This window comes from Saccopteryx bilineata, chromosome 2 (assembly GCF_036850765.1).
Source record: "Saccopteryx bilineata isolate mSacBil1 chromosome 2, mSacBil1_pri_phased_curated, whole genome shotgun sequence".
Taxonomy (NCBI): domain Eukaryota; kingdom Metazoa; phylum Chordata; class Mammalia; order Chiroptera; family Emballonuridae; genus Saccopteryx; species Saccopteryx bilineata.
In genome coordinates this window covers 5781104-5808525 of record NC_089491.1, presented here as the reverse complement: position 1 = coordinate 5808525, position 27422 = coordinate 5781104, and the positions used below count along the sequence as shown (strand labels likewise).

Genomic DNA, 27422 nt, shown 5'->3' with positions numbered 1-27422 from the left:
GGGTTAAATAAAGGTGAATTGGCTTCTTTACTGCAAGACTGCTCAGCCTGACCAGGCAGTGGCGCAGTGGATAGAGCGTAGGACTGGGATGCTGAGGACCCAGGTTCGAGACCCTGAGGTCACCAGCTTGAGTGCGGGCTCATCTGGCTTGAGCAAGGGGTTACTTGGCCTGCTGAAGGCCCGCAGTCAAGGCATATATGAGAAAGCAATCAATGAACAACTAAAGTGTCGCAACGAAAAACTGATGATTGATGCTTCTTATCTCTCTCCATTCCTATCTGTCCTTATCTATCCCTCTCTCTGACTCTCTCTCTGTCCTTGTTTAAAAAAAAAAAAAAAAAAGAGCCTTTAATATTCTGCGCTTTAAGGCCTACGAGGGTTTGGGATGTGCATTGTAAATAAATATCCGGAGGTTGGGTCCCTTCATCACCCTCTTTTCATAAAACCCAATCCCATTCTGTAGTCTGACTTCGGGAAATGCTGAGCTTGATAATCTCAGTGGTCCCTTCAGGCCCATGAAGATTCAGAGCTTTTGTCTAGTTGGAATTAAAAAAATAATAATGGCCGTATTATTTTGGTTCTTTTTTTGCTTTATACTGTGTCATACAGCAGGTCCTCGTTGTCTTTTTTTTTTTTTTTTTTTTTTTTTTTTTTTATTTTTCTGAAGCTGGAAACAGGGAGAGACAGTCAGACAGACTCCTGCATGCGCCCGACCGGGATCCACCCAGCACGCCCACCAGGGGCGACGCTCTGCCCACCAGGGGGCGATGCTCTGCCCACCCTGGGCGTCGCCATGTTGCGACCAGAGCCACTCTAGCGCCTGAGGCAGAGGCCACAGAGCCATGCCCAGCGCCCGGGCCATCTTTGCTCCAAAGGAGCCTTGGCTGCGGGAGGGGAAGAGAGAGACAGAGAGGAAAGCGCGGCGGAGGGGTGGAGAAGCAAATGGGCGCTTCTCCTGTGTGCCCTGGCCGGGAATCGAACCCGGGTCCTCCGCACGCTAGGCCTACGCTCTACCGCTGAGCCAACCGGCCAGGGCACTCGTTGTCTTTTTAATCAACCTCGTTGTTGTTTTTTTAATAATGTTGATGAGATGATGCCGTAGTAACTAAAAACTCTTATTTCTATCAATTAGCCTATAGTAAAATTAGTTTCTTTTTTTTTTTTTTTTTCATCTTTTTTTTTTTTCTGAAGCTGGAAACAGGGAGAGACAGTCAGACAGACTCCCGCATGCGCCCGACCGGGATCCACCCGGCACGCCCACCAGGGGGCGACGCTCTGCCCACCAGGGGGCGATGCTCTGCCCATCCTGGGCGTCGCCATGTTGCGACCCTCCTGGGTGTCGCCATATTGCGACCAGAGCCACTCTAGCGCCTGGGGCAGAGGCCACAGAGCCATCCCCAGTGCCCGGGCCATCTTTTGCTCCAATGGAGCCTTGGCTGCGGGAGGGGAAGAGAGAGACAGAGAGGAAGGCGCGGCAGAGGGGTGGAGAAGCAAATGGGCGCTTCTCCTATGTGCCCTGGCCGGGAGTCGAACCCGGGTCCTCCGCACGCTAAAATTAGTTTCTTTATGTGTTATGCAGCAAGGTCACTTTTGGTGACCTTAAGCATGGATTTACTGTAGTGGGTGTCTGTTCAGACATCCCTCTCCCCAGCTTTTGTGTGCAACCATCCCTCTTGAAAATGTTCTGCATTTTGAGTTTTGTTATGAAGACGCTTGGGAAAGGATAGCCAATACTTTTGGAGGCATGAACTGCACTTTTATCCTGACACCAGATGATAACAAATCACTTGCAAGACTGAGCAGTGTTAATGGAAGTAGCGATGTGATTCAGATTACCTGCCGTTATTTGAGGATCTGCTGAGTCCGAGGCTTCTTGCTGGATGCAGAGATAAATGGGACAAGTTTGCAACTGGCTTTCTCTTACTGTGGATTAGATTCTCACAACAACCAGATACAATATTCAGGAAAAGGGTTATACTTTGCATCTTATATTTGATAATAAGCCAAAGGGAGATAAAGCAGTTTTCTCAGAGGCACACAAATAATAATGCGTAATTCTTGGGCCTGTGTCCTCTGCATTCTAAGAAGGACTTGGTTCCTTTGTAGAGATAATTGGGTCGTTTTCCATCTCAGTGAGACATCAGCAGAATCTTTGAACAAATATTGAAGGGATGCTGGTGGAATTAGATGGAATGGAGGGGAGAAAACTAATGGACATGTCATCTTTAGGGCCTTTGGTGGGGGAAGCCCAGCTGGTACAGGATTTTTTTTCTTTTTTATTGGTTTTAGAAGGAGAGGAAGAGAGGCGGGAGCATAGATCTATTCCTGTATATGTCCCAACCAGGGATCGAACCAACAACCTCTGTGCTTTGGGATGATGCTCTACCAAACCCAGCTATTTGGCCAGGGCTGGAACCATATTTCAACTTACATCCTCAGCTGGTCATCCTAGCATTTTGCTTATAGGTGGGCTTCTCTATATCCACTTTAAATCTAGCAAATGTTGCCCTGGGCTGGATAGCTTAGTTGGTTAGAGCGTCATCCCAGTATTATGCCAAGGTTGCAGGTTCCATCCCTGGTCAGGGCACATATAAGCATATCCAATGAATGTATAAATAAGTGGAAGAACAGGGACAGACAGACAGGAACGGAGGGAGATGAGAAGCATCAATCATCAGTTTTTCATTGCGACACTTTAGTTGTTCATTGATTGTTTCTCATATGTGCCTTGACCATGGGCCTTCAGCAGATGGAGTAACCCCTTGCTCTAGCCAGGGACCTTGGGTCCAAGTTGGTGAGCTTTGCTCAAACCAGATGAGCCTGTGCTCAAGCTGGAGACCTCAGGGTCTCGAACCTGGGTCCTCTGCATCCCAGTCCGGTGCTCTATCCACTGTGCCACCACCTGGTCAGGCAATAAATGGAAGAACAAATCAATGTCTCCTCTCTATTCTCCCTCCTCTTTCTCTCTCTCCCTCTCCCTACCTCTTTCTCTCTCTCAAATTGATACATAATTTCTTTTTAATTAGCAAATGTTTAATGAGTATCATGTATGTGTCAAGCTCTGTGCTGTACATTAGGGAAGTTGCTCTTTAACTTTTTTGGAACATGGACCTTTTAAAGATTTTTGAATACTTCATATCTTTCCTCTGAAATATTTAATAGTTTTGCATATAAATTCAAGGGGTTCTAAAGCTTCCAGTTTAGGAACCTTTGTCTTAGGGAGATAGCAGGGTGATTGAGATAGGTCCACTCTTCAAAGAGCTCCCTGTTGTGAGGAGACAGTCTAATAACTTTTCAGTGAACTTATGCTGGTTAGAGCTAGGTTATAAAGTGCTTTGCAATCATAGAGAAGGGGGTACTTCATTCCCCCAAATGTGGGTACCATGAAGTTGTCAGGAAGAGGTACTAAGAAGAGCTGATCTCTTACTTGATTGGAATATAGAATCCTTGTTTTGGAAATGGGGCAGGATCAACTATAGCTTCACCATCTGTTATGCTTGGTGTCAGGCAAGAACTTTCCTATATGTGATGGTCACAAAACTCCCAGTGGGTAGTATAGTGAAGTGGTTATTAGGAGTTTAGATTCAGACTATGTGAGTCAAGTGGTGTTTCTGCCTCTTACTAGCTTAGTCACCGGACAAGTTATCTACCTTCTTTTTTTTTTTTTTTTTTTTTTTTTTTTTTTTTAATTTATTTATTAATTTTTAGAGAGGAGAGAGAGAGAGAAGGGGGGGGAGGAGCTGGAAGCATCAACTCCCATATGTGCCTTGACCAGGCAAGCCCAGGGTTTCGAACCGGCGACCTCAGCATTTCCAGGTTGACTCTTTATCCACTGCGCCACCACAGGTCAGGCCAATCTACCTTCTTTAAGCCTCAGTTTCCTCATGTGTAAAATAGAGATCACTGATGGTAGTAATAAATTTTTTATTTTTTTAACGACTTTTATTTATTGATTTTATGGGGGGTGGGAAGAGTGGGAAGCATCAACTCATAGTAGTTGCTTCTCCTATGTGCCTTGACCGGGTAAGCCCAGGGTTTCGAACTGGCTACCTTAGCCTTCCAGGTCGATGCCTTATCTACTGCACCACCACAAGTCAGGCTACTAATAATTTTTTTTTAAAGAGTAGCTAATGGCCTGACTAGGCGGTGGCACAGTGGATAAAGCGTCAGACTGGGACGCAGAGGACCTAGGTTCGAAACCCTGAGGTCCCCAGCCTGAGCGCGGGCAGGCTCATCTGGTTTGAGCACAGCTCACCAGCTTGAGCCCAAGGTTGCTGGCTTGAGCAGGGGAGGGGGTCACTCGCTCTGCTGAAGGCCCCCGGTCAAGGCACATATGAGAAAGCAATCAATGAACAACTAAGGTGCCGCAACGAAGAGTTGATGCTTCTCATCTCTCTCTGTCACTAAATAAATAAATAAATAAATAAATAAATAAATAAATAAATAGATGAATAGCTAACCTTAGGAGTTAGGAGGTTGCCCTTGGGCAGTGGGGTTGGGCAGTGACTGGGGGCCGGGCAGGCTGCGGGGGGTCCTAGTGCCGTCTGTTTCTCGGTCTGGATGCCCGTACACGAACCCTTTAGTACGTGACACTTCAGCGAGCTGTACATGGCTCCATGCACTTTTCTGCACTATTATTCTTCAGGAAAGGTTGAAATAGCAGGCATTCCTTGTTCCTTACCATGTGCTTGGCATTGTTTTGGGTGCTTTACATTGTTAACTCCTTATCCCCATGAATACAATTCCAGGCAGGCCTCAAATCCCACAGTAATGCAAATAGTAGCTACTTTATAAGGTCACTGTGAAGATTGAAGGAGGCCTTTTAGTAAGAGTGCAGTATATGTGGTCTGCTGCTTTCTTCACTGTTACCTACCAGGTCGTGGGATGCAGCCCTAGGACTTGCCCCTGTGCACTGGGGCTCGAGACCCAGCGCTCTGGGATTGCGCACAGCCGCCAGCTCAGCTGCTCCGGCTGCATACTGTTTCTTCCTGCCACGGGGAGCAGAGACTTTCAGTACAGTTGTGCGTTCTCCAGGGCCCCAGCAAGTTGAGTCCCTGCTCCTGGGTGGGGTGAGCTTTCACCTCTGCTTGCTGGATCCAAACATCAGTAGCTGAATTCCAGCATGGACATAGTATGTGGATGACTCAGTGGCATTCATTGGCTTTCCCTGTTTCCATTTAGTATGAAGTTCTGTTAACGTCTGAAGCTGTGGAAATAGTCACAGCTTCCTATTTGGATTTATAGGAAGAACTAGTCTGATTACAAAACCTGTCATCAGAAAATTTTAGTCCTAAAAGTGTGCACTGGGCATAATTAATTGCCATAGTTAAGAATTTGTTTCCCACCTTATGATTTTTGCTATATCAATTAACTTTCAATATTCTATTTAATATATTAAAACCTTAAAATCTAGGTTTACTTGAAATGTTTTTTTTAAAAGAAGCTATATTATCATAAGTGAAAAACTTTGCCAGGCATTGAAGGTAACTGTAGGAAATATATATATATTCACCCATGCACTTCCCCAAAATCACCTGTGTGCCCCTCTTTGGAAAACACTGGTTTAGGCCCTGGCCGGTAGTTCAGGTGGTTAGAGCATTGTCCCACCTGTGGATTCCTTCCCTGGTCGGGCACATACAAGAAGCCACCAATGAATGTAAAACTAAGTGGAACAACAGAGTGATCTTTCTCTCTTTCCCTCTCTATCTCTCGCCTTCCCTCCCCCCCCCAAAAAAAATCAAAAAAATTAAAAAAAAAAGAAAACGTTGATACAGTTTGTCCCTACATTTTGCAGGTGTGTACACCGAGGAGCAAGGCCACTAGGGTCTTGCCGAAGGTCATACACTGGAAAAACTGACTGGAAAGTGAAACTCTTGGATGAATCTTTGTCCAGTGCTTCCTCCACATTTCTACTGACTGTTGGCAGTGGAGGCTAATTTAAGTCTTGTCACATTGATTTATATTTCATCTTGTGCTTAAAATAACACAGGTAGTGAGTAACCCATTGTCCTCCCCACCTATACCCCCGAATGGGGAGAAGTAACTAAAGTGGTTGAAAATCTGTAGCAGCGTCCCCTCAGTGCCATGCTTCCGGTTAAGGATTGGAGTGACCTTGCCTTTGTTGGAATATTCTGGCTTCAGTACTCTTATCTGGCCTATCCCATTAACTGAGAACGTATCACACTTAAGCAGCTACTGTTCAGATTGATCACGTGCAATGTGAGATTACTTGAGGTCTTTGTATTATAAATCACTATGTTTTAAGTCCTCAAGAAGTGAAATATGTTTAAGAAGGCATTTAGGTGGAGGAAAGGGAGGTAGTTTAGTGCTGTAGTTATAGACTCGAGTCAGGCAGGCCTGGGCTTAAATACCATTTCTGCCACTTAAAGCTGTGTGACTTTGGTCTGACCAGGCGGTGGCGCAATGGATAGAGTGTCAGACTGGGATGCGGAGGACCTGGGTTTGAGACCCTGAGGTTGCCAGCTTGAGCAAAAAGCTCACCAGCTTGGACCCAAGGTCGCTGGCTCGAGCAAGGCGTTACTCGGTCTGCTAAAAGCCCACGGTCAAGGCACATATGAGAGAGCAATCAATGAACAACTAAGGTGTCGCAGTGAAAAACTGATTATTGATGCTTCTCATCTCTCCGTTCCTATCTGTCCCTGTCTTTCCCTCTCTCTGTCCCTGTTAAAAAAAAAAAAAAAAAAAAAAAAAAAGAAGATGTGTGACTTTGGACATGTCACCCAGCTTCTGAGAGTCTGGCTTTTCCTTATCTACTTCTTTCTTTTTTTAAGTGAGAGGAGGATTGGTAGACAGTCTCCCACGTGCACCCCAACCAATATCCACCTGGTAACCCCCTTGTGGGATTGATGCTAGAATCAGCTGAGCTATCCTCAGCACCTGGGTCTGACACTTGAACCAGTTGAGCCACTGGCTGTGCGAGGGGCAGAGAGAGAGGAGGAGGAGAAGGAGGGGAAGAGAAGCAGATGATTGCTTGTCATGTGTGCCCTTGACTAGGGATAGAACCTGGGACGTCTGCACACTGGGCCTACATTCTATCCACTTAGCCAACCGGCCAGGGCTGACTTTTCCTTATCTTAAAAATGGAAATAATAGCACCAACCTCCTAGAGACTGGTTGTAAGGAATAAACAAGATAACCATGTTTAAAATGCTCTTAGCAGAGTACCTAGCACATACTATGCAGTCATTAAATTTCAACTGGTTATTTTAGTAGACATTTAATATCCTTTGGAATAAGGTTACATTTGTATGAAGAGATATATTGTATATTGTAATATAATGTACAATGTAACATCAATGTAAATTATGATGCAATGATATACTATAATGTTAAACTTGTAGCTAACATTTAAGGATTTAATGCAGTCTTTTGACTTCAGAGCTATACTTCTTAACCATTGTTGGAAATTTCCCAAATTTTAGATACCTGAAGCAAACAAACATGATTTAAAAACAAATCTGGTAGAGTGGATTGAGTCTTGGACTGGAACGCAGAGGACCCAGGTTTGAAACCCCAAGGTCGCTGGTTTGAGCGCAGGCTCACCAGCTTGAGCATGGGCTAATCAGGATTCAGCATGGGATCATAGATATGACCCTGTGGTCGCTGGCTTGAGCCCAAAGATCGCTGGCTTAAGCAAGGGGTCAGTGGCTGTGCTGTAGCCCCCTGGTCAAAGCACATACGAGAAAGCAATCAATGAATGACTAAGGTGCTGCAACGAAAAATTGATACTTCTCATCTCTCTCCTTCCTGTCTCTCTCTCCCTATATGTCTCCCTCCCTCTCGCTGAAGAAAAAAAAAAGAACAAATCTGAAAGCCTCAGTCACATTTTGGAAGGACACTTACTGATAATCAGTATTAGGAACAGGAAACCATTGTAACACTTTTGGCATATCGGCTTTGTGGAAAAAATAAGGAAGACTTAGGGACTCGGGAATAACATTTTAGTCACTTGGACAGGAAGGAAAAAAGACCTGGAAGCCAAGAGGCATCATCAGAAGGGAGCAGGGAGAGTGCCTAACGTTTAGCAGGGGTCCCCAAACTTTTTACCCAGGGAGCCAGTTCACTGTCCCTCAGACGGTTGGAGGGCTGCCACATACAGTGCTCCTCTCACTGACCACCAATGAAGGTACCCCTTCCTGAAGTGTGGCGAGGGGCCGGATAAATGGCCTCAGGGGGCCGCATGCGGCCTGCAGGCCATAGTTTGGGGACCCCTGGTTTAGGGTTTGTGTTTGGGGCCCTGTCTTTGAGAGTGATGTCACATGCACACTTGGGGGACTTCACTGATAGTCTTACCCTTTTCTTTGTTTTGGGATCATCTTCACTGTCTTCTGAAAAACAGTTTTGTCTGTCTTTACAAGAACAACTGGGCCCGTAATCTTGCAAACCTTCCCCCCAGCTCTGACTACTCAGTAAATGTGGTGGTGGAGGAAGGGTCTCCACGGCGTGGGGCACACGTCCTCACGACCTTCTGACCTTGTTAATTCCCCTGCTTTACCAGCTGAATCCTTACAGGTAACATTTGTATCTTAGATAAGTAGCCAACCACTACAAGCTTATCCAAAACAAATATGGGGAGCAGTGTAGCAAGGAGGTGGCAGAACATGGTTAGGCAAGATTTCCATGGCATTTTGTTTAAGAGCCAATGGGCACTAGCCCTGAGAGACTTGGATATAGAAGGTGGGGTTTCTATCAGCAGTCTATCTTAGTATTTTAATTGCTCACTTAAAATAATGTTTTTAAACAAGCATCTCTCTGGGCTGCCATCATTGCTAGCGTAGACAGGAATAGGCAAACTTCCTTTAAAGGTCCAAATAGTCCATTGTGTGTTTGCATGCACACATGTATGGCTTTGCACACCAAAAGGTCTCTGTGCAGCTACTTGCTGATAACAAAGTGGGTGTGGCTTTGTTCTAATAAAGCTTTCACTACACAAGCTAGTGTTTCACCAGCCATAGTTTGCTTACCCCTGCCTAGAATGCCTCCTAAACAGTGTTCTTACTCTGGTCCCCTTAGAATCTATTTGCCTCGTCCAAGGGGACCGTCTAAAAACTAATCAGGCCTGACCTGTGGTGGCGCAGTGGGTAAAGTGTCGACCTGGAAATGTTGAGGTCGCCGGTTCGAAACCCTGGGCTTGCCTGGTCAAGGCACATATGGGAGTTGATGCTTCCAGCTCCTCCCCCCTTCTCTCTCTCTGTCTCTCCTGTCTCTCTCTCTCTCTCTCTCTCTCCCCCCCCTCTCCTCTCTAAAATGAATAAATAAAAAATTAAAAAAATAAATAAATAAATAAAAAATAAAAACTAATCAGCACATTCCTTCCCTTAGTAAGCTGTGTAGTTGCTTCCCATCGCTCCTCCTATAAAATGCATGCTCCTCGCCATGACCCGTCAAGCCCTGTGTGAACTGGCCCTTGCCCATTTCTTGGAACACATCTGATTCCTTCTACTCTAATTACATTAACTTCTCTCTGGTTTAGGCTTATACCTACCAAGCTTGTTCCTGCCTGAGGGCCTTTGTACAAGCTGTTTCTTCGGCCTAGACTGCTCTCCTGTAGATCTTTGTATAGCCAGCTCCTGCTCATCATTTAGGTCTCAGATTACTTGTCACCTCACAGTGGCCTGACCTGATGGCCCTATTTAAAGTAGCTCTCCTAAGCACTCTCTGTATCATTATCTTCTCTTATTAGCATGATGTTTATTGCTGGCTGAAATGATCAGTGCGTTGTATGTGACTCCCCACCCACTGCAGACTCCGGAGCAAAGGGGCTTGGTTGTCCTGTTCACTCAGGAGCCCTGGTGCCTGGAGCAGCCAGCACATAGTAGGCAGTCAACATTTGTTGGCTGAATCGCCTTGTTTTACAGCCCTGATGTTTGTGAAGTGCCTTTCAGTGTTCAAAGCTCTTTTGTGTGCAGAGTATGCTGTTATCTTTTCAAAACTACAAAACAGGTGGTATTATACCCAGAGGATCTTAAGCAGAGAAGAAAGGGACTCACCCAATATCACAGAACTAGTAAATGGAAAGGACAAGACCTGACCCCAGGATACCTGACATTGGGTTTTCATGATTGTCTTTGGTTGTTTGTTTAAGACAGTGGTCCCCAACCCCCTGGCCGCAGACTGGTACCAGTCCGTGGGCCATTTGGTATCGGTCCAGAGAAAGAATAAATAACTTACATTATTTCCGTTTTATTTATATTTAAAAAGTCTGAACGATGTTTTATTTTTAAAAAATGACCAGATTCCCTCTGTTACATCCATCTAAGACTCACTCTTGATGCTTGTCTCGGTCACGTGATACATTTATCCGTCCCACTCTAAAGGCCAGTCCGTGAAAATGTTTTCTGACATCAAACCGGTCTGTGGCCCAAAAAAAGTTGGGGACCACTAGTTTAAGGTAATTTAACTTATTTTGGTCCCAGAAGGTCTCAGACTTCTTTTAGGAGCACATTGGGACGAGCTCAGAACTTCCTCTAAAGACTGCTCTATGAGACAGGTGTGCTGGACTTAACTTGGACTAACATCAAGAGCAGTTGCTACAAACATTCCTTTCAGAGTTGATTTATTATGAAGGTCACATTTAATTTCTTAATGAGAATGAAGCACATAAGTTCTACATAGCATTTGTTTCTGAGGGAAATTTCTTAATAGCTATGTTCTGTTCTTTAACTGATAATAAATATTAAAAGTTGAGATAGTTCTCAGTGATTCTTTTACTTTCTCCAGTGCAGGAACCCTTCTACAATAGTGTGGACAATTACCCCCTCACTTCGGACACTTACAATGAAGAGCAGCTTACTGCGTTATAGCTCTAACTCAGTAAGATTGCATCATCACTGTTAAGACGTTAAAGTTAATAGGATGGATATAGTCCTAAAGAGTTGTCACAGATGAGCAAACACAACCCTTTCCCCCCCCATTTATTTGAGAGAGAAACATCAACTTGCTATTCCACTTAGTTGTCTCATTTAGTTGTGTACTCACTGGTTGAGCAAACATGGCCTTTAAAGATTGTTAAAGAATTTGTTTCTTAAAGGAATTGTGTGATAAAAGGTTTAGAGCAGTTTTTTATATTGTTGACCTGCTGTTTTCTTCAAATACAGTATACTTGTATTTTAAGTGCTAACTTAAAAATACTATTTACTTTTTTTCTTTTTTTTTAACAAGGGGTAGGACAGACGGAGATAGATGAGAAGTATCAATTTTTCTTTGTTGCCTTAGTTGTTCATTGATTGCTTTCTGATATGTGCCTTGACGGAGGGTGCGGGGTTGGGGGGAGAAGCTCCAGCTGACTCAGTGACTCCCTTGCTCAAGCCAGTGACCTTGAGCTCAAGCCAGCAACCATGGGGTCATATCTACGATTTCACGCTCAAGCCAGATAGGCCCGCGCTCAAGCCAGCGACCTCGGGGTTTCAAACCTGGGTCCTCTGCATCCCAGGTCAATGATCTATCTACTGCGCCACTGCCTGGTCAGGCACTAATTTGCTTTTAAAAGGCAAATTTTTGAAACTTTTATTTCTAAAGACATTATTATTAAGACCAAAAGAAAACTCATTTAACAGTGACATTGCCTTATATTAATCTAGGTTGGGGGAGAAATGGACAAACAGCCCTTTAACGAGGGCCCTTGCCTTTCTCCCTCGAATGGAGCCATGATTTGTTCCTGAATATTTATAAATCTGCTTCTTTCTGTAGATTGCTGCTAAAATTGATTCAATTCCTCACTTGAATAATTCCACACCTCTAGTGGACCCCTCAGTGTATGGATATGGAGTCCAAAAACGGCCCTTGGATGATGGAGGTAAGTTGTTGTAAATATCTTTGCCTTTTAGACGGTAGTGAACCTGTCAGTTAAGTTGGAGTTTGCGTCAGCCATTTCCTTAACAGCTCTCGCCAGCCTCGTTCTGAAGAAGAAAGGCTGGGGGGAAATATTTAGGGTGATTTTTCTCAGCAGTTCTCCAGCATTTGAGTTCTTATTTGCCTTGATAATACAGGAATCTTTTTAGCTGGGCTCTCAGGTTAAAACTTGGCCTTTGAGCATCAGCGTGGAAGTAATTTGACAGATTTGAGAGTTTTGCTGGGTTAGCCCTTCGTTCTTCCAGTGCACATGTAGGGATCAAAGTTCCCACCCTTCTCCAGAGAAAAGCTAAGTTTTGGTTGCATCGCTCTAAGGAAGCTGTGGTTACATCTTGACCTTACAGAAAGGAAGGGGGTAGTGAGTGACCTTTCTACCGTCTGTCTGCTGGATTTTCACCATTCCCATTTATGACAGGGTCTTTCTAGAAACATTCATTTTTCTTTCATTCATTTATTCATTCATTCGTTTGTTATTTGAGACCAATTAAAAGTGCCGATCACCAGCACCCTGGCAGAGTATCAGTCATATGTGTTTCTGCAGAAAACTTGGACTTCCTTTATCTTATTTTGTCTTCCACAAAGTGTACTATAAAAGGGATCGTGAGGTACATTAGATGGCACATGAATATTCACATTGTAGGTGGGCCAGTGTCTTGCCTTTCAGTCCCCGCAGTCTGCATGTGCATCCAAGCATGTGTTTGTGCACATCTCTGTGACTGCTTACTAAGTGAGAAAAATCAAGGCATGTGACAGTGTGTATTGTGTAATCTTTTCAAACAAAAGGTGCACGTTTATATATACCCAGAAACAAATGGCATTTGGCGTGACTGCTTTCTCTAGTCTCCTTGGGGGTTCTGAAAAAGGAGATCAGGGTTACTTTTAGATGTGGGAACCTTTTTGGAATAATTGTCTAGATTCTAGCACTGTGAAGATTTTAGAGGATAACATTTGGGTGTAAAAGTTCTTGTCTGTTTTAAAAAAATGGTTGATGTTTATAATCACAAACAGCAAACCTGCTCCAGGCCATTGGCACTAAGGTGACTATTTAAACGGCTGCTCGTGATCATTTTTATTTGTCTGGTGTCAGTGGTTTCTCAGACCCAATATGACTAATGGCACTATCTGCATTTTAGCCTTAGCAAAAGCTTTTTACCTTTTTAGGGCAGTTATCCTTCTGTTCCTCCTATGAGACATCAACAGGAAAGTAGAACTCAGTTGTCTGGCTCTGCACACATATCTTGTTAATGGACAGAGTCTCTCTGGCCCACCGTTTCCAGAAATCCAAATCAATACATTTCACAACTCTCAGCCTGATTTTCACCCACTCTGTGGGGTCGGGTTGAGTGCGAAGCTGCAAGCAGTGAATAGTATTCACTGTGTCCTTTGCGTTGAAATGCCCAGATATTTGCAGATTAAATTGCTGGCATTCTGCAGACTTTTGTCTCCCATTAATCGTTTGCCTACCCATTTGAAAGAAATTAGCAAAAGGATCTGAACTGATTGATAGACTAGGGAGCAGGCACTGGAGCTAATCATAAGTCACTAGTTTGACCAGATTCTCACTTGAAGTTTCAGTTTATTAACGTATTGTATATTTTCACCTCTTTTGAAAAGCATGATCTTTTACATGTCTGCCTTTTGGGAACTAAGTCCTTGTAATCAGAAAGTGAATGCCATTTCTCTCTCTTCTTTTTCTATATAGTTAGCCTACTTACAGTAGGTGAGAACTAAAAACATTTCAGCAACATGCTAGGTCTCCCCACGTCCCTGGATGCCTGTGTCTTACAGAACAGACTGTCTGAAAACAAGAAGTGTCCTCAGGCTTTTTACAATTTGCATTACTGTTTGATGAAGTTAACCCTTTAAATAACAGAATTACTCGAATTGTTTTTTCCGAGTCGGTCTCAAACTCTACAGTTTGAGATTTGCCGTCGAACTTAGCGAGAACCCTGGACAGTGGGGCCTGCCAAAGCATCCTCTGTCGGTTGTCCTCTGACGGGGCCAAGGTCACTGGGCCAGTTCTGTTCTCCCGAATAAATATGTGAATAAACAGATCCTGTCAAGGAAAGTGATCACGTTCACACCAAAGCTTTCTGAGGGTCACGGTGTTGCTGTTTGTAAGATGAAGTTTAGAAAGGCAGAGGCAAAAACAAGCAGCGATCCTCGCTGTCACTTTTCTCTTCAGTAAAGATTTCCAAAGAGTTGCAATTTTCTATTTGGTTTGGCTTGGGCTTTTTTGACAGAAGTTCACCAGATCACTTCTTTAGCAATTTGAACTTTCTGACTTTCCTGTAAATCTGGGTTCTTTAACCTTTAGGAGTTTAAAGTTCAGTCCCCTAGAAGTTTGGGGAGCTGTTACTTAGGTCTGTTTAAAAGTTCTTCAATGCTTAAAAGTCGACCAGAAAGAACCTTCACAGTTTATTCAGGACATCGAGATATGCAAACAAGTATGTGAATAGGAGGATTAGAACTGGTGCTAGGCAGTACAGCAAGGGGAGAGATTTGTTCCTGATGCAGAAAGGGACCTGCCTGAGCTGTGTTCCCAGGCAGGTGTGAGCTGTCTGTCAGACAGCCGGTTCGGGAGCCCGCTCACCCAGCAAGAGCAGTTCAGAGCCTGCTTGGTGTCCTGACCTCCAGCTTTGGGTCACGGGGCTTGAACTGTTAACATGTTCAGTCTTGGCACCCACGCTTCCTAACAGTCTCTCAGATGTTAGACTCTCCGATTTGGGACTGTCCTGGGTGTGGCTGCTTTTCCATCCCGCACTTTCTTTGTGCCACAGCTGGAGCCAGTCAGACCAGTTCTGTTCCTCTGCTTTGAGACCTGTGGCAGGTCCCATGAACCAGGGAGTTCCGCTCTAACCTGGCAACACTGTCCTGCCCTCTGGTCTCCCTCGCCACTCACACTCTGCACTGGCCTAGCCATCTGTTCCTTCTCTTGGCTCTTCTAGAAACGCGTCCTCCCCCTTCGCTCTTTACCTGGCTGCTCCCTGTTCAGCCCATCGGTCTCAGAATTCATAGAAAAGACATTTGCGTAGAAACCTGTCCTCATCCTTATAATTTTATGGGGAGAGGAGGAAGAAGCAGAAAGCATCAACTCGGTAGTAATTGTGTCTCCTATGTGCCTTGACCGGGCGAGCCCAGGGTTTCAAACCGGCGATCTCGGCGTTCCAGGTTGACACTCTAGCCACTGCGCCACCACAGGGCAGGCCATTCTTCTCTTTTGATTTTCTTTAGTGCCCCACTTCAGTGGCCCAGCCTTTTTATCTTCTTTTGTCTTCTTTCTCCATCTCCCTTTCTTTCTCTCTTCCTCCCTTTTCACACACTCACCTCACCAGGGAATAATCACATTCTGCTCTGAACTTCTGAAGCAGCTCATTTTCCCTTAGGGCACGTGTCACTGCCTGTTTTATTCTGCAGCTACCAGCGTGCATCTGTCCCTCTCCTGCGAGACCGTGCCTGCCCTGAGCACCAGCGTGTTGTCTGTTCTCCTGCTTACCGTACAGAGTGAGGGAGGGAATGCTTGATGCTTAATTCTTCTTCTCTGTGTCCTGTGATTAGCATTTAGAAAATTTTCTGTGAAGTCAGCTCCAAATTTAAGAGAATAGCATTATGGTTTAGAATTGTGAATTTCAGTTTAATCTAAACTGGGCGTTGGCAAGCCTTTTCTTAAAGGACCAGGTAGTAAATAGTTTAGGCTTTCGGTCTTATGGTCTCTTTTCCACCTTCTCAGCTCTGCCATTGGAGCTTGAAAGCAGCCGCGGGCAACACGTACACCAGGGAGCGCGGCTGTGTCGTCACTCCTTGTCCCACATGGGCAGCTGGTCCTCAGCTCTGTTTCTAGCCTTGGGTCTCAAACCAGCCTTGGCAAATGATGAACTCGCACACTGCCTTAATCTTAAGTTAGGGAGGTGTTCAGAGGGTTGCCCCCCCCCCCAGTTTCCTTAAACAAATGTCCCTGTGTCAGGTCCCACTGTCTGCCTGCCTTTGTTCGGAGCAGGAGCGGCTTCTGACTTGGAGCCCAGAGGTGGCTGGCTGGCAGTCGGGAAAGTCCCTCCTCTCATCATCCCCTCCGCACTGCGGGAGGCAGTGAGAGCCTCTTCTCAAGTTTACTACCCAGGAGAGTTTTAGGTAATTATGGCCTTTTGAGCTTTTTAGTTGGATCAGAGGAGCCTCACTCTCTGCCTGACCTCTGTGTAAACATGGCCCAGCCCAGAACTGGGGTGGATACGGCACTGTTACTGCCGTGGCTGGCAGGTTCTCTTTGGTGTTTCGCATCTTTTTAGATGGTGCCACACCTTCTCATTTTATCTTGGTGATATTTTTGTGGGGTGAAAGAAGAATTTTGGGGTGTACTGTCAAGTGAATTCTTTACAGAAGTACTGGGTTCGAATATTTCTGTGGTCCTCTCCAAGTTTTGTTTAAGCACTTGTGGCATAGGGCAAGGAGGCAAAGACAGGAGGAAGAAAGAGGGAGGAAGAAAGATTTTTAATAAAACGCCAGACTTTCAAAGAGGGATGAGAGGTGCCTGTGCGTGCTAGGCCAAGGTTCTCGCTGCCGAAGGGCATGGCGTGCAGACCACTGCCCGTGGCCCGCACCACGCAGGCAGTGGCCCGGAAATACTGCTCTCTACGTTGGAAAGAGAGAAAAGTGAATCGCATCTACGTCGACCCCTTTTCTACGTGGAGCATAGTGATGGATGTGCAAGGATAAGCCAGAATGAAAACCCAGTTCCTAGAGTGGGAGAGGGCGGGGGTGGGGGCCTCTTACGAAGGAGGAGGTAACATAAATTAGGGACGTTGTCAAGCACTAGTCTTCAAGCTGGGGGGCATGAGGCGCTGCCAGGGCTCGGGCGGGCGTGGGTAGGGTGAAGGCAGCCCTGTTCCAGCTCTTCCTGGCTGTGCACCATTTGGCCTAAACTGGACCTCACCGAGCCTCTGCCTGTGCTGGAGACTGTGCCCATCCCATATGGTGCATCACCTGAGGTGGTAAAACTCCCCAACACCTCAAAAGGCACGGGTCCAGAGTTCCAGGTGGGGAACAAGGCAACAAAGCATGAGAGTCTTGGTGAGAAATACTGTAAGGACAGGGTGGGATTTTGATTTTATCCAAGTAACAAACTCATGGCAGAGGGTCATGCAGTCGCCTCTCCCTCTCTCCATCCACTTTAGGGTTAGAATTCAGAAGTGGCAGTCATTGGGTTCATTCTAACACGTGCGATGTGGGAAAGAAAGCGCAGGTTTTTCTTGGCAGAGTACGAGCTGACTGGTTGGTGTGATGCTTGGCTTAGCCAGGTTGAATTGTAGACATCTTCCACAAAAATGAACGGGCAAAACCTGCAGCTTCAGTGTTACAGTGGAGATATTATTGCAGCTCATAAGCAATATCTGTTATATTGTTTGCAGCTATTAACCTCGGAGGAAATTTAGATGTCAAATTAAAAGGGGATTCATAGGTGTTTTTTTTTAATTCTTTTAGAAAATATGTGGCCCAGAGTGGCTCTCTAACCTGGCTGGGTGTTAGAATCACCCGGGGAGCTTTGAAAGACACATCTGGTGGTAGAGCCTCTCTGGAAAACTTACAAAACTAAATATGCACTTACCATTCAGCCCATAGTTTCACTTCTAGGTATTCCCGAGAAAAGAAATCATACACAAAAACTTACCCACAAATCATCATAACGGCTTTTTCAGAATAGCCCCAAACTGAAATCAGCTCAGATGTCTTTCAATAGGTAATGGTTAACAAACTGGTCCATCCATGCCAGGGAATGCTACTCAGCCATAAAAACACACTGTGGATACACACAGCAGCCTGGCTGAATCTCCTGGGAATTGTGCTAAGTGAAAAAAGCCAACCCCAAATGGTTGCACACGGTATGAGTGCATGCAGGTAACTTCTTGGGATGGAGAAAAGGGAGGTGGTTGCCAGGGTTTAGAGCTGGAGTGGTGGGGGCCCTGGACAGGATAAGAAGAGCTCCCTGCTGGAAGGAAGCTTGGTGCCTCAACTCCTGATTGTATAGCCTAGGAAACTGGTATCAAGAAATGGTCTGGCCTGACCAGGTGGTGGCGCAGTGGATAGAGCATCGGACTGGGATGCGGAAAGACCCAGGTTCGAGACCCCGAAGTCGCCAGCTTGAGTGCGGGCTCATCTGGCTTGAGCAAAGAGCTCACCAGCTTGGACCCAAGGTCGCTGGCTCCAGCAGGGGGTTACTCGGTCTGCTGAAGGCCTGCAGTCAAGGCACATGTGAGAAAGCAATCAATGAACAACTCAGAAGTCGCAACGAGAAACTGATGATTGATGCTTCTCATCTCTCTCCGTTCCTGTCTGTCTGTCCATGTCTATCTCTGCTTCTGTAAAAAAAAAAAAAAAAAAGAAAAAGAAATGGTCTGACCAAGGGCAGATACCGGGTAAATGCCAGAAGGACGGCTTTGAACCTGGGTCTCTGCCCCCTAGGCCCCTGGTCCGCAAACTGCGGCTCGCAAGCCACATGCGGCTCTTTGGCCCCTTGAGTGTGGCTCTTCTACAAAATACCACGTGCAGACGCTACCTCGATAAGGAATGTACCTACCTATATAGTTTAAGTTTAAAGAATTTGGCTCTCAAGAGAAATTTTAATCGTTGTACTGTTGATATTTGGCTCTGTTGACTAATGAGTTTACCGACCACTGCCCTAGGCCATAATAGTGATGCTTGAAAATGTGGACTCAAAGGCTGTGGGTTAGAGTTTGAGTCTTAGCTATGCCAGTTGTTAACTGTATGACTTTAGGTGTGTTGCTTAACCCCTCTGAGCCTCTGTTTCCTTGCCTGTAAAATGGAAATAATGTCTTACTTCATAAGAGTATCATCAAGACTATAACATCATTTTCAAATTTTTAAAATACTACTTACCATGTGAGAAATGCTCATATTTCCACCAGAACTAGTTATTAAACACATATTAAAACACATGTAACTGAAATAAAAGCTTTATGAAATATATACATTGCTATATATAGTACACTTTCCTATTTCATTTTTTTTATAAAGCTGGTCATGAATCCCTAAATTAATTTCATGACCACTGGATTAAATAAAAATAAGGTATAGTGTAAATCCATATCATTGACTTTTCCTCTTCATTTTAATCGAGGGGTCCTTGGGTTAGGCCTTTGGTAGGCACTTGAACTGGGGAGGGGTGCAGGGGGGTCCCTAACCCCGCCACGTCCCTGGAGACGTGGTCAGGTGTCTGCTCCTCACAGTGCTCTCTGCTTTCCTGGCTAGACTGAGCTTCTTTTTTATTTATTTATTTATTTATTTTGTATTTTTCTGAAGCTGGAAACGGGGAGAGACAGACAGACTCCCGCATGCGCCTAACCAGGATCCACCCGGCACGCCCACCAGGGGCAACGCTCTGCCCACCAGGGGGCGATGCTCTGCCCTTCCGGAGCGTCGCTCTGTTGCGACCAGAGCCACTCTAGCGCCTGGGGCAGAGGCCAAGGAGCCATCCCCAGCGCCCGGGCCATCTTTGCTCCAATGGAGCCTCGGCTGCCGGAGGGGAAGAGAGAGACAGAGAGGAAGGAGAGGGGGAGGGGTGGAGAAGCAGATGGGCGCTTCTCCTGTGTGCCCTGGCCGGGAATCGAACCTGGGTCCCCCGCACGCCGGGCCGACGCTCTACCACTGAGCCAACCGGCCATGGCTAGACTGAGTTTCTTGAGGGCCGAGGTGACCTTGCTCACCGTTCTATCCTGGGGACCGGAAAGGTATGCTGGGCACAGAGTGCACGTGGGCGCCGGCCTGCACCTGTGCACGGTTCCAAGGGCTGCGAGTGCTCAGGTGCGACTGCACCTTTCCTGTGGGTAACATGTGATTGGTAGTGATGGCACCTGCCTCCGGGGCGCTTGTGGACTAAGTGGGTTCAGGCAGGGGAGGCACCTAGAAAGCACCTTGTACAGCTCGTGGTGGTGCCGTTTGCTACTCACAGGAGCTTGAAAGGCTGCAAGTGAGAGGGACGAGAATGAGATAAACACTCTTACAGAATAATTTGTAGAGTTAGTAAGAGACTGCATGCCTAATAGGGCTTTCAGCTGAACTCAGCATGTCCCTGTTCTCTGGTCCTGGGGTGAGCATCCCTGCTTAGAACACAGAACGCCTTTGTGTTGTCCCTAGAAGAGAAGCTTTTTAAAAAATGCTCGGAGGACTGCAGACGGGGCTGCAGCTCACTGTCAGGGTGACAGCCGGACGGGGGCTCGGAGCCTCCGGGAGCTGGAGTCTGAGCCTGGGCCCAGCAGGGTTGTTTCCGGGGTTTGGCCAGGAGGGTCTGCTTTATTTGTTTGTTTGCCTTCCTGCCAAAACCGTTGACCGTTCCCTCCTGATCGGCTCCCACACCTGCCTCTGGCCCTGCATGGGGCCAGCGTGCGTGGTCTGCTGTCGGAGGGTTGAGGTGCTCCTGGCCTTGCTGGGGGGGGGGCTCGCTCTCACGGAGGATGCATGCTGGAAGGTGGGCGCTGTTCCCGGTGGTGCTCCATACGATTTCTTTCGGGGGAGGAAAAATGAGGACTCTCCTTACTAATGGGTAAAAATGTGTCCAGCTGCTTTGGTTTTTTTGTTTTCTGTTTGTTTTACCAAAAATCATTGTTGAAATTGGAGTATTACTCTGCAGAAAGAATCTCTCATGTTGCAGCGTGTGTATTTTCTATGGGAAGCTCATTTTTCTGCAGCCCCGGGGGCTGCTCATTCTGTAGTGTGCACGGTAAGTGAGGATGCCACCTGTGTGTGTGTTTGCCAAGTGTGCTAGTATTGAACGAAGGTGGACTGTTGGGGCAAGAGGAACCGCTGTCAGCCAGCATGCCACCGTTCAGGGGCAGTAGGGACTGGTTTTCAGCATTTTTTCTGTTTTGCGGTAGAATGATGGTAGTTACCGTTCAGTTGTGCTTGATGGGCGTCCCCATGTGCCTCCCTCACGTGAGCTCTCTTCATCGTGAAGACTGAGCGGAACCGCCAGCCCCGCCCCCCTGCTCGGAGCTGGACCTCACCAGATTGTGTCTGAGTGCCCAGTGCCCCTTGCCTAACTGCTACTCTGCGTTTTTAGGCGCCAAAGGGGAATGTTTCTGAAGGGAATGAACTCGAGGCCGGGTGCTTCAGCCTTGGGCGGTGGCATTGGCGTGGCGAGGGAGACCATTTACCCTGGGAGCCCACCGTCTTCGAGTTGGGGCTGCGTTCAAGTTGGTCTCCTCCCTCAGCGGGTGGCTCTCAGCAGCCCTCCGTTCGTGGGACGGTGGTGTGCGCACTCCTCCTTCAGTTCATAAGCAGCGCTTCTCCACTTGTCAGCAGAGCACTTGACTGTCTGAAATGACGCTGTGTGTGTGGCACCCGTGACGCGGTTTCAAATGGCTTCGACCGGGTTCCTTCTGTGTGTTTTCCAGAATTTCCTGGAGTTCTTTATGGTGGCATTGCCCTTTTCTCGGTCTCTGCAGCGTTTCTGTCTGAAATAGCTGAAGACCGCCAGCCTTTTGACAAGTCTTGCTGCATAGCCCGGCGGCCGGAGCCAGGTCGGCCACAGGGCTTTGTGTGGGCAGGAGGCGCCTCTTCTCTGGTCTCGTCATTTCAAGGCATTTCCATTCCTCTGTCTTCAGTGGATTCTTCACCTCTAAGAAAAGAAATCAGGCCTGACCTGCAGTGGTGCAGTGGATAAAGCATCGACCTGGGGTGCTGAGGCCACCGGTTTGAAACCCCGGCTTGCCTGATCAAGGCACATATGAGCAGCAACTACTACAAGTTGGTGCTTCCTGCTCCTTCCCACCCCCTTTTTCCTCTCCCCCCTCTCTCTAACACAGTGGTCCCCAACCTTTTTTGGGCCACGGACCAGTTTAATGTCAGAAAATATTTTCACTGACCGGCCTTTAGGGTGGGACGGGATAAATGTATCACGTGACCGAGACAAGCGTCAAGAGTGAGTCTTAGATGGATGTAACAGAGGGAATCTGGTCATTTTTTAAAAATAAAACATCGTTCAGACTTAAATATAAATAAAATGGAAATAATGTAAGTTATTTATTCTTTCTCTGCAGACCGGTACCAAATGGCCCATGGACTGCTACCGGTCCGCGGCCCGGGGGTTGGGGACCACTGCTCTAATCCAAATAAATAAAATCTTGAAAAGAAAAGACAACTGACAGGAATCAGGGAAGCTGAGTTTGACCCTTCGATAGGGACAGCTAACCAAACTTGAGGGCACTCGTCTGGACTTTCTCCTTCATACCCACGGCCTCAGGTGACGGATGTTCCGCTCTCACCACGAGCAGGGCTGAGTGTGTGGCAAGGATTTCTTTCCTTAGCTGGTAACTGTTGAGTTTTCACGTGGCGGAGGAGTTGTGAATGCTACCTGTCCCAAGCGAGAAGATTCATAATGTTCAAACTGGACATGCAAAAGGAAAAACCTACCAGTCAATGAAAAACAATGGTCCTATGCCTGAGGCAAGCGGGTTAATAGTATGTAATGTCACTCTTTTGGCTGCAGACCATTATCTCGCTGCTGATCCAGGAGGAGTATGGTATTGACTCAGTAGCTTCGTTCACTTCTGCTAGCATTGTTTCTCTGTGTGTTTTCTCCGTTTAAAGTAGGGCCTGGCCTCTTTCCCTTTGTCTTTTTATGACCAGTCAGAGAAAGACAGGGTTAAGTTTAAGCAGAAGGAAGAGTAATTGGAGTCCTGCATTTCAGATGCTAAGCCATGTCCCTCTTTGTTCTGAAGTCGATGTCATTGATCCTTCCCACTCATCTCTGATCTGCCCTGCTTATAACTTTGCCCAGTCATATTTCTGAATATTATTGTTAGTATGTTGTGCAGCTTCTTGTAATATGTTTGGTATTTATACTTTTTCGTTGTTGGCTATGTTTCCTGGGCTGCATTTGCCAGAAGAGAAACACTGCAGAATCCTTTTTGCTGATTGCGATGATGGAGACATTTATCTATAAAGAGGAGAAACTGAAACAAAAAGCGGAGCTAAAGTGGTTTTGTGGGAATGTGATGACAGAGTTGGTTTTCGCCCTGAGCGGCTGTTTGGCATTGTCGTCTCTGTGAAATGGGCTGGAAAGGCCGTTGCTCCTTCGTAGTGTCTTAGAGACGGCTGTGGTGGGCGATGCAGAGGCCCACAGAGGGAGGAGGCCAGACCCTGTCCGTGAGTTTATGCTCCAGGGAGGGCAGGGAGGATGGAGCACTCCCGTGCAGGGCAGGAACATATGCACATGGTCTTAGTGAGGGCTGCTGCCTGGAGGGGCCCTGAACAATGCTTCTGAGCCTGAGGTCAGGTCTTCTCATTTGCTTTAAAAAGAGAAAGAAGGAACCTCAATATCTTTATATTGAGTTTGGATCCAGAGCAGGAGGGAGGTGGGAAGTAAGAGGGATTTAGGCAAGCAGGATTTTCTCCCAGGCTTCTCAGCATGTGGACACACAGATCAATTTCTTATCCTGTGTTCAGCTGGACACTGGGTTGGCGACTGTGTTGATCAGATGTCCCCTCCTGTTTCATATCATATAACGCATTCATTTCAGCCACTGAGCCTAAATTACTATTTGCTTTCTTCCTGCCTTTCTTTTTTTCCCCTTGAAATGGTAAGAACTTGTGTAAGGATAAAGTTAGTTTATCCGTGCTAATGCTTTGATTTTTCTTTTCTCTTTCTCTTTGCCACAGTAGGTAACCAGTTAGGGGCCTTGGTACATCAAAGGTAAGCAGTGGGTTATGTTTTATTATTTATTGATCATTTCTAATTGTTTATTGATCCACCATCTGTACGGGAGTGTTAGAAAGTCAGAGGTTGAGAGTGTTGAAAAACCACGGGCTAGATTTCTTTAAGACGCAAGTTTTTTTGTAGCCCTTTCTAAGACGGTGAAAGCTCAGAGGGTGAACTAACACGAGGAATTAAAAAATCAGCATAAGTGTATGTAAACTTCAAAGACTAGAATGTTGGCGCTGCTCCTTACGCCCACATACACTTAAGTTAAAGTGAGAGAGTGAAATTTTCCGTCCTGTGTTGATGGTTTTCCCAGTGTTTTATGAATCCTTAACCTCTTCACTTGAGAACATCTTTTCTAAGTGAAAATGTAGCTTTTGGTCTTCAGAGAATCGGGAGCCTGAATCCCCCACTACTGTCATGGTGAAGGGGACCTGACAGAGAACCTTGGATAAGTGCCCAGTCACTTCCCTGCCTCAGTTGCCCCTCACAGCCTTTTCTTAAACATTGACGGTTAGAAAGATACGAAGATCTCTGAAGTTTTAAAAAGATTAGGGTATTTGTGGTCACAGTGTTACCTTTTAAAAAAGATAAAAATAGGAAACTATATGCCTCAGCTTCTTCTGGTAATAGATGAAAGTGTATGTTTTGTATCCATTACTGTAACATATTATTCTTAACCATCAGCAACTATACAGTTATATTCTAGCATATGCAACACAAATGTTTGGGAGTTTCTAGAAATCACTAGTCATAAGTTAATCAAGAGGTTTATCCTGGGTTTTTTGTTGTTTCCTTGTTTGCTTTGTTTTTAATTTATTAAGTAATTTAAATAAGGTTGGTAGTATCAAATATAACTTTCCTATTAAGCCATAACTAATCAGGATTTTACTTTCCAAAATGTTTATACTTTGTGCATTAGAGAAGTTGCAGTTTTGCAATTAGTATAGAGTTTTGTCTTGCTCTAAGTCCAAAACCATTCATCTTAATATGTGTCCTCCTCAAAGAGAGTCTGCTTAAATTGTTCCTGAGGGCTGAGGAGCTGAGTTTTGTGACATTTTGTACTGTGATAGTGGTGAACCTTTCTAGTAAATTCTCCAGTAATATTTTCTGAGAATAGACAGTTTGTGCTGCACACATGAGCAGCATTTTGGTGGCTACACAGAAGGGACCACTGTTACCCCTCAGCACGGTCAGGAAACCCATCTCTACAGGGACGTGGACCTGCTTGTGAGGCGTGTTAGGTCAGCCGAGGCTTGGCTTCAGCATCCACAGTGTCACTGGTTAGGAAGGCCAGACTTGTCTGGGTTCAGGTTGAACTGAAGATCCGATCCCAAGAGGCAGAGAGAATCCCTGGGCATAAACCTGAGGATGTAAACTCCATGAGGAAAAGATGGTTTGCTCTCATCACAGTGACACAATGGCAAGTGCTATTTATGCTATTGCATTTCTTCTAAGTGCTGCACTTTCCCTAAAACACACACTTGATTCAGTTCTTTCCATGATGGGTAAAAATCCAGCTGCGTGAGACATGTTTTAAAACGCTTACCTTCTTTTTTTTTAATACTACTTGCATTTAGCTTCCTCCTAAGATAAATGTTTAGATTTAATTGCTTCCTGGGGTGTTGGGCAAATTGGATATTTTCCACAATACACTATATGGCAAATTTGAAGGTTTGTTTGAAAGAGCCAGTGCAATAGTTGTTTTAAAAAAGAAAAGACAGAAAGAAAGCATATAATGGGTGGAATAGCATTTAACAGAAGTACCTTGCAGAGTAACTGAGGTCATTATTCTGTCCTGGTCAACACTGATTAGGCCTCCACTGGATACTGGCTCCATTTGGGTTGTCTTATCCTAAAAGAGAGAAAAATTAGAGGGAGGCTAGAAAGCAGCCCAAAGATGGGAAACAGGGAATGCTGAAGAAAAGTTGAGTATTTCTCCATGTACAGAAGACACAAGAAAGATGTCTAAATTCCCCCAGCGCCCCAGAGTGTCTTTCAGTGTCGTGGGATTAGTGACCCATTTGACACCTAGCTGAGCTCCCGGGCATCGATAGCTGTATAAAGAAGAGGCAGTTGGGAGGAGAGGTGATGGTTTTAATGAAAACTCAGAGGTTTCTTCCTCTGATACAAACTCATGGAGGCTTGGTTCTTTTCAAAGAGTGATTGACCTAGAGGTTCATTAGAGCAGTGGTCCCCAGCCCCCAGGCCGCGGACCAGTATCGGTCCATGGGCCATTTGGTACCGGTTGCAGAGAAAGAATAAATAACTTAGATTATTTCCATTTTATTTATATTTAAGTCTGAACGATGTTTTATTTTTAAAAAATGACCAGATTCCCTCTGTTACATCCATCTAAGACTCATCCGTCCCACCCTAAAGGCTGGGTCCTTGAAAATATTTTCTGACATTAAACCGATCCGTGGCTCAAAAAAGGTTGGGGAGCACTGCATTGGATGATGCTCTGTGTAGATGGTTGTGGACTTGCTGGCTAAGTCGGCATGATTTTTTTTAAGCTTTTATCTTTCGACATGACCAGTATGGGAAATTTGGGGAACCTAAAATATCTGAGAATTCTATATTGTTTTCTAAAATGTTCTTTGTTTTTAGGGCAGTAATAACGGAAGAGTTCAAAGTGCCTGACAAGATGGTTGGATTTAGTAAGTATCCGCGGGTCGCACTTGCCCCTCATCCTTGCCTGTCCTTTTTGTTTTGCTCGATCGGGGTGTTCCCTGCAGTAGACTGCTTTTGCACACTGCTCACTGGGCTCCAGGCTCCGGGCTCCGGGTCTGTCTCCAGGCCCAGGTCGTCCATGCGCTCCCCCGCTGCCCCCTCTTCTCTCTTGAGCTGTGAGCTGAATGTGGATGTTTGTTGAGTTGTCATTTGTGCATGGATAAACACGGAGTGGGGCATATTCTGACCCTGTCCAATTTGTTTCAGTTATTGGCAGGGGAGGTGAGCAGATTTCACGGATTCAAGCAGAATCTGGTTGCAAAATTCAGATTGCTTCAGGTAAGGGCTTCTTTTTTTCAGAGCTCAGTTTGGTAGAAATCGGTGTTTTGTGGAGTTTCTCAGAGTCAGGGCTCTGCGTGCAGTGGGAGGGGTGGCAATGCGGGTAAGTATGTGCGTTACTGTCCTCGCACCCCTGGGGCTGCACCTCCAGGCGGCCCCCCACCTGGCCTCGCGGGCTGACCTGCACAGGCCTGTGGCCGCGTGGCCTCTCCCAAGCACCTGCCACTCTAGGGCCTCTGTTTTCTGCACCAGAATGTTATACTGGACGTCGTGGGACCTGTAGGACTCCTGTGGCCTTGGGGTCACTCCTGGGAATTGCCCGCCAGCTCCCCAGGACCAGACCACCATGCCCTTTGCGGAAAGAGGCCAGCCGGGGGGCTCTGGCTAAATTAGCACTTGTTCAGCCAGTTCAGGACCTTTCCCTGCTAGGCCCATTTTTACTGGGCAGTGTGGAGAGAGGCAGGTTGAAGAAGAAGAGCTCGTATTTTATTTATAGTTGTATCATCTAATTTGAGTTTGACTTCTTTCCATAGTGGAGGAGGGGGTTTGAAGGATATGTGACTAGGGAAATGTTTGTCATTTTAAAAGATACTTTTTATAGTGTCTTGAAGGCAGTAACGGCTGTTAGCTATTTCGCTTTTCTGAGTAAGCATTTTAAGAAGCAGTATTTTTAGGAAGAAAGTCAAATGTCATGTGTGGCGTTGGAAGAAAGACTTTCCTCCTGTCAGATGGCCCAGAGCAGTCCCACATAGATGTCACAGGTCCGTGGGGATATTCGTGCAGAAATGGGAATAGTCCCAATGTGCATACCCTGAAACTTCTTACTAGGGTG

At 46.0% G+C, this 27422-nt stretch overlaps 1 protein-coding gene across 3 annotated transcripts in view; it reads left to right on the top strand.

Annotated features, from left to right (window-relative positions):
• Positions 1–27422, top strand: part of FUBP3 (far upstream element binding protein 3) — a 57260-nt gene that overhangs the window by 4321 nt on the left and 25517 nt on the right. For 2 of the 3 annotated variants that reach the window (XM_066255971.1, XM_066255969.1), the window contains exons 2-5: positions 11710–11815; positions 23539–23572; positions 26189–26238; positions 26519–26590. In XM_066255971.1, the coding sequence (XP_066112068.1) occupies positions 11710–11815; positions 23539–23572; positions 26189–26238; positions 26519–26590 (262 nt within the window). The remainder of the gene's footprint in view (positions 1–11709; positions 11816–23538; positions 23573–26188; positions 26239–26518; positions 26591–27422) is intronic. The other variant, XM_066255970.1, reaches the window with a different exon arrangement.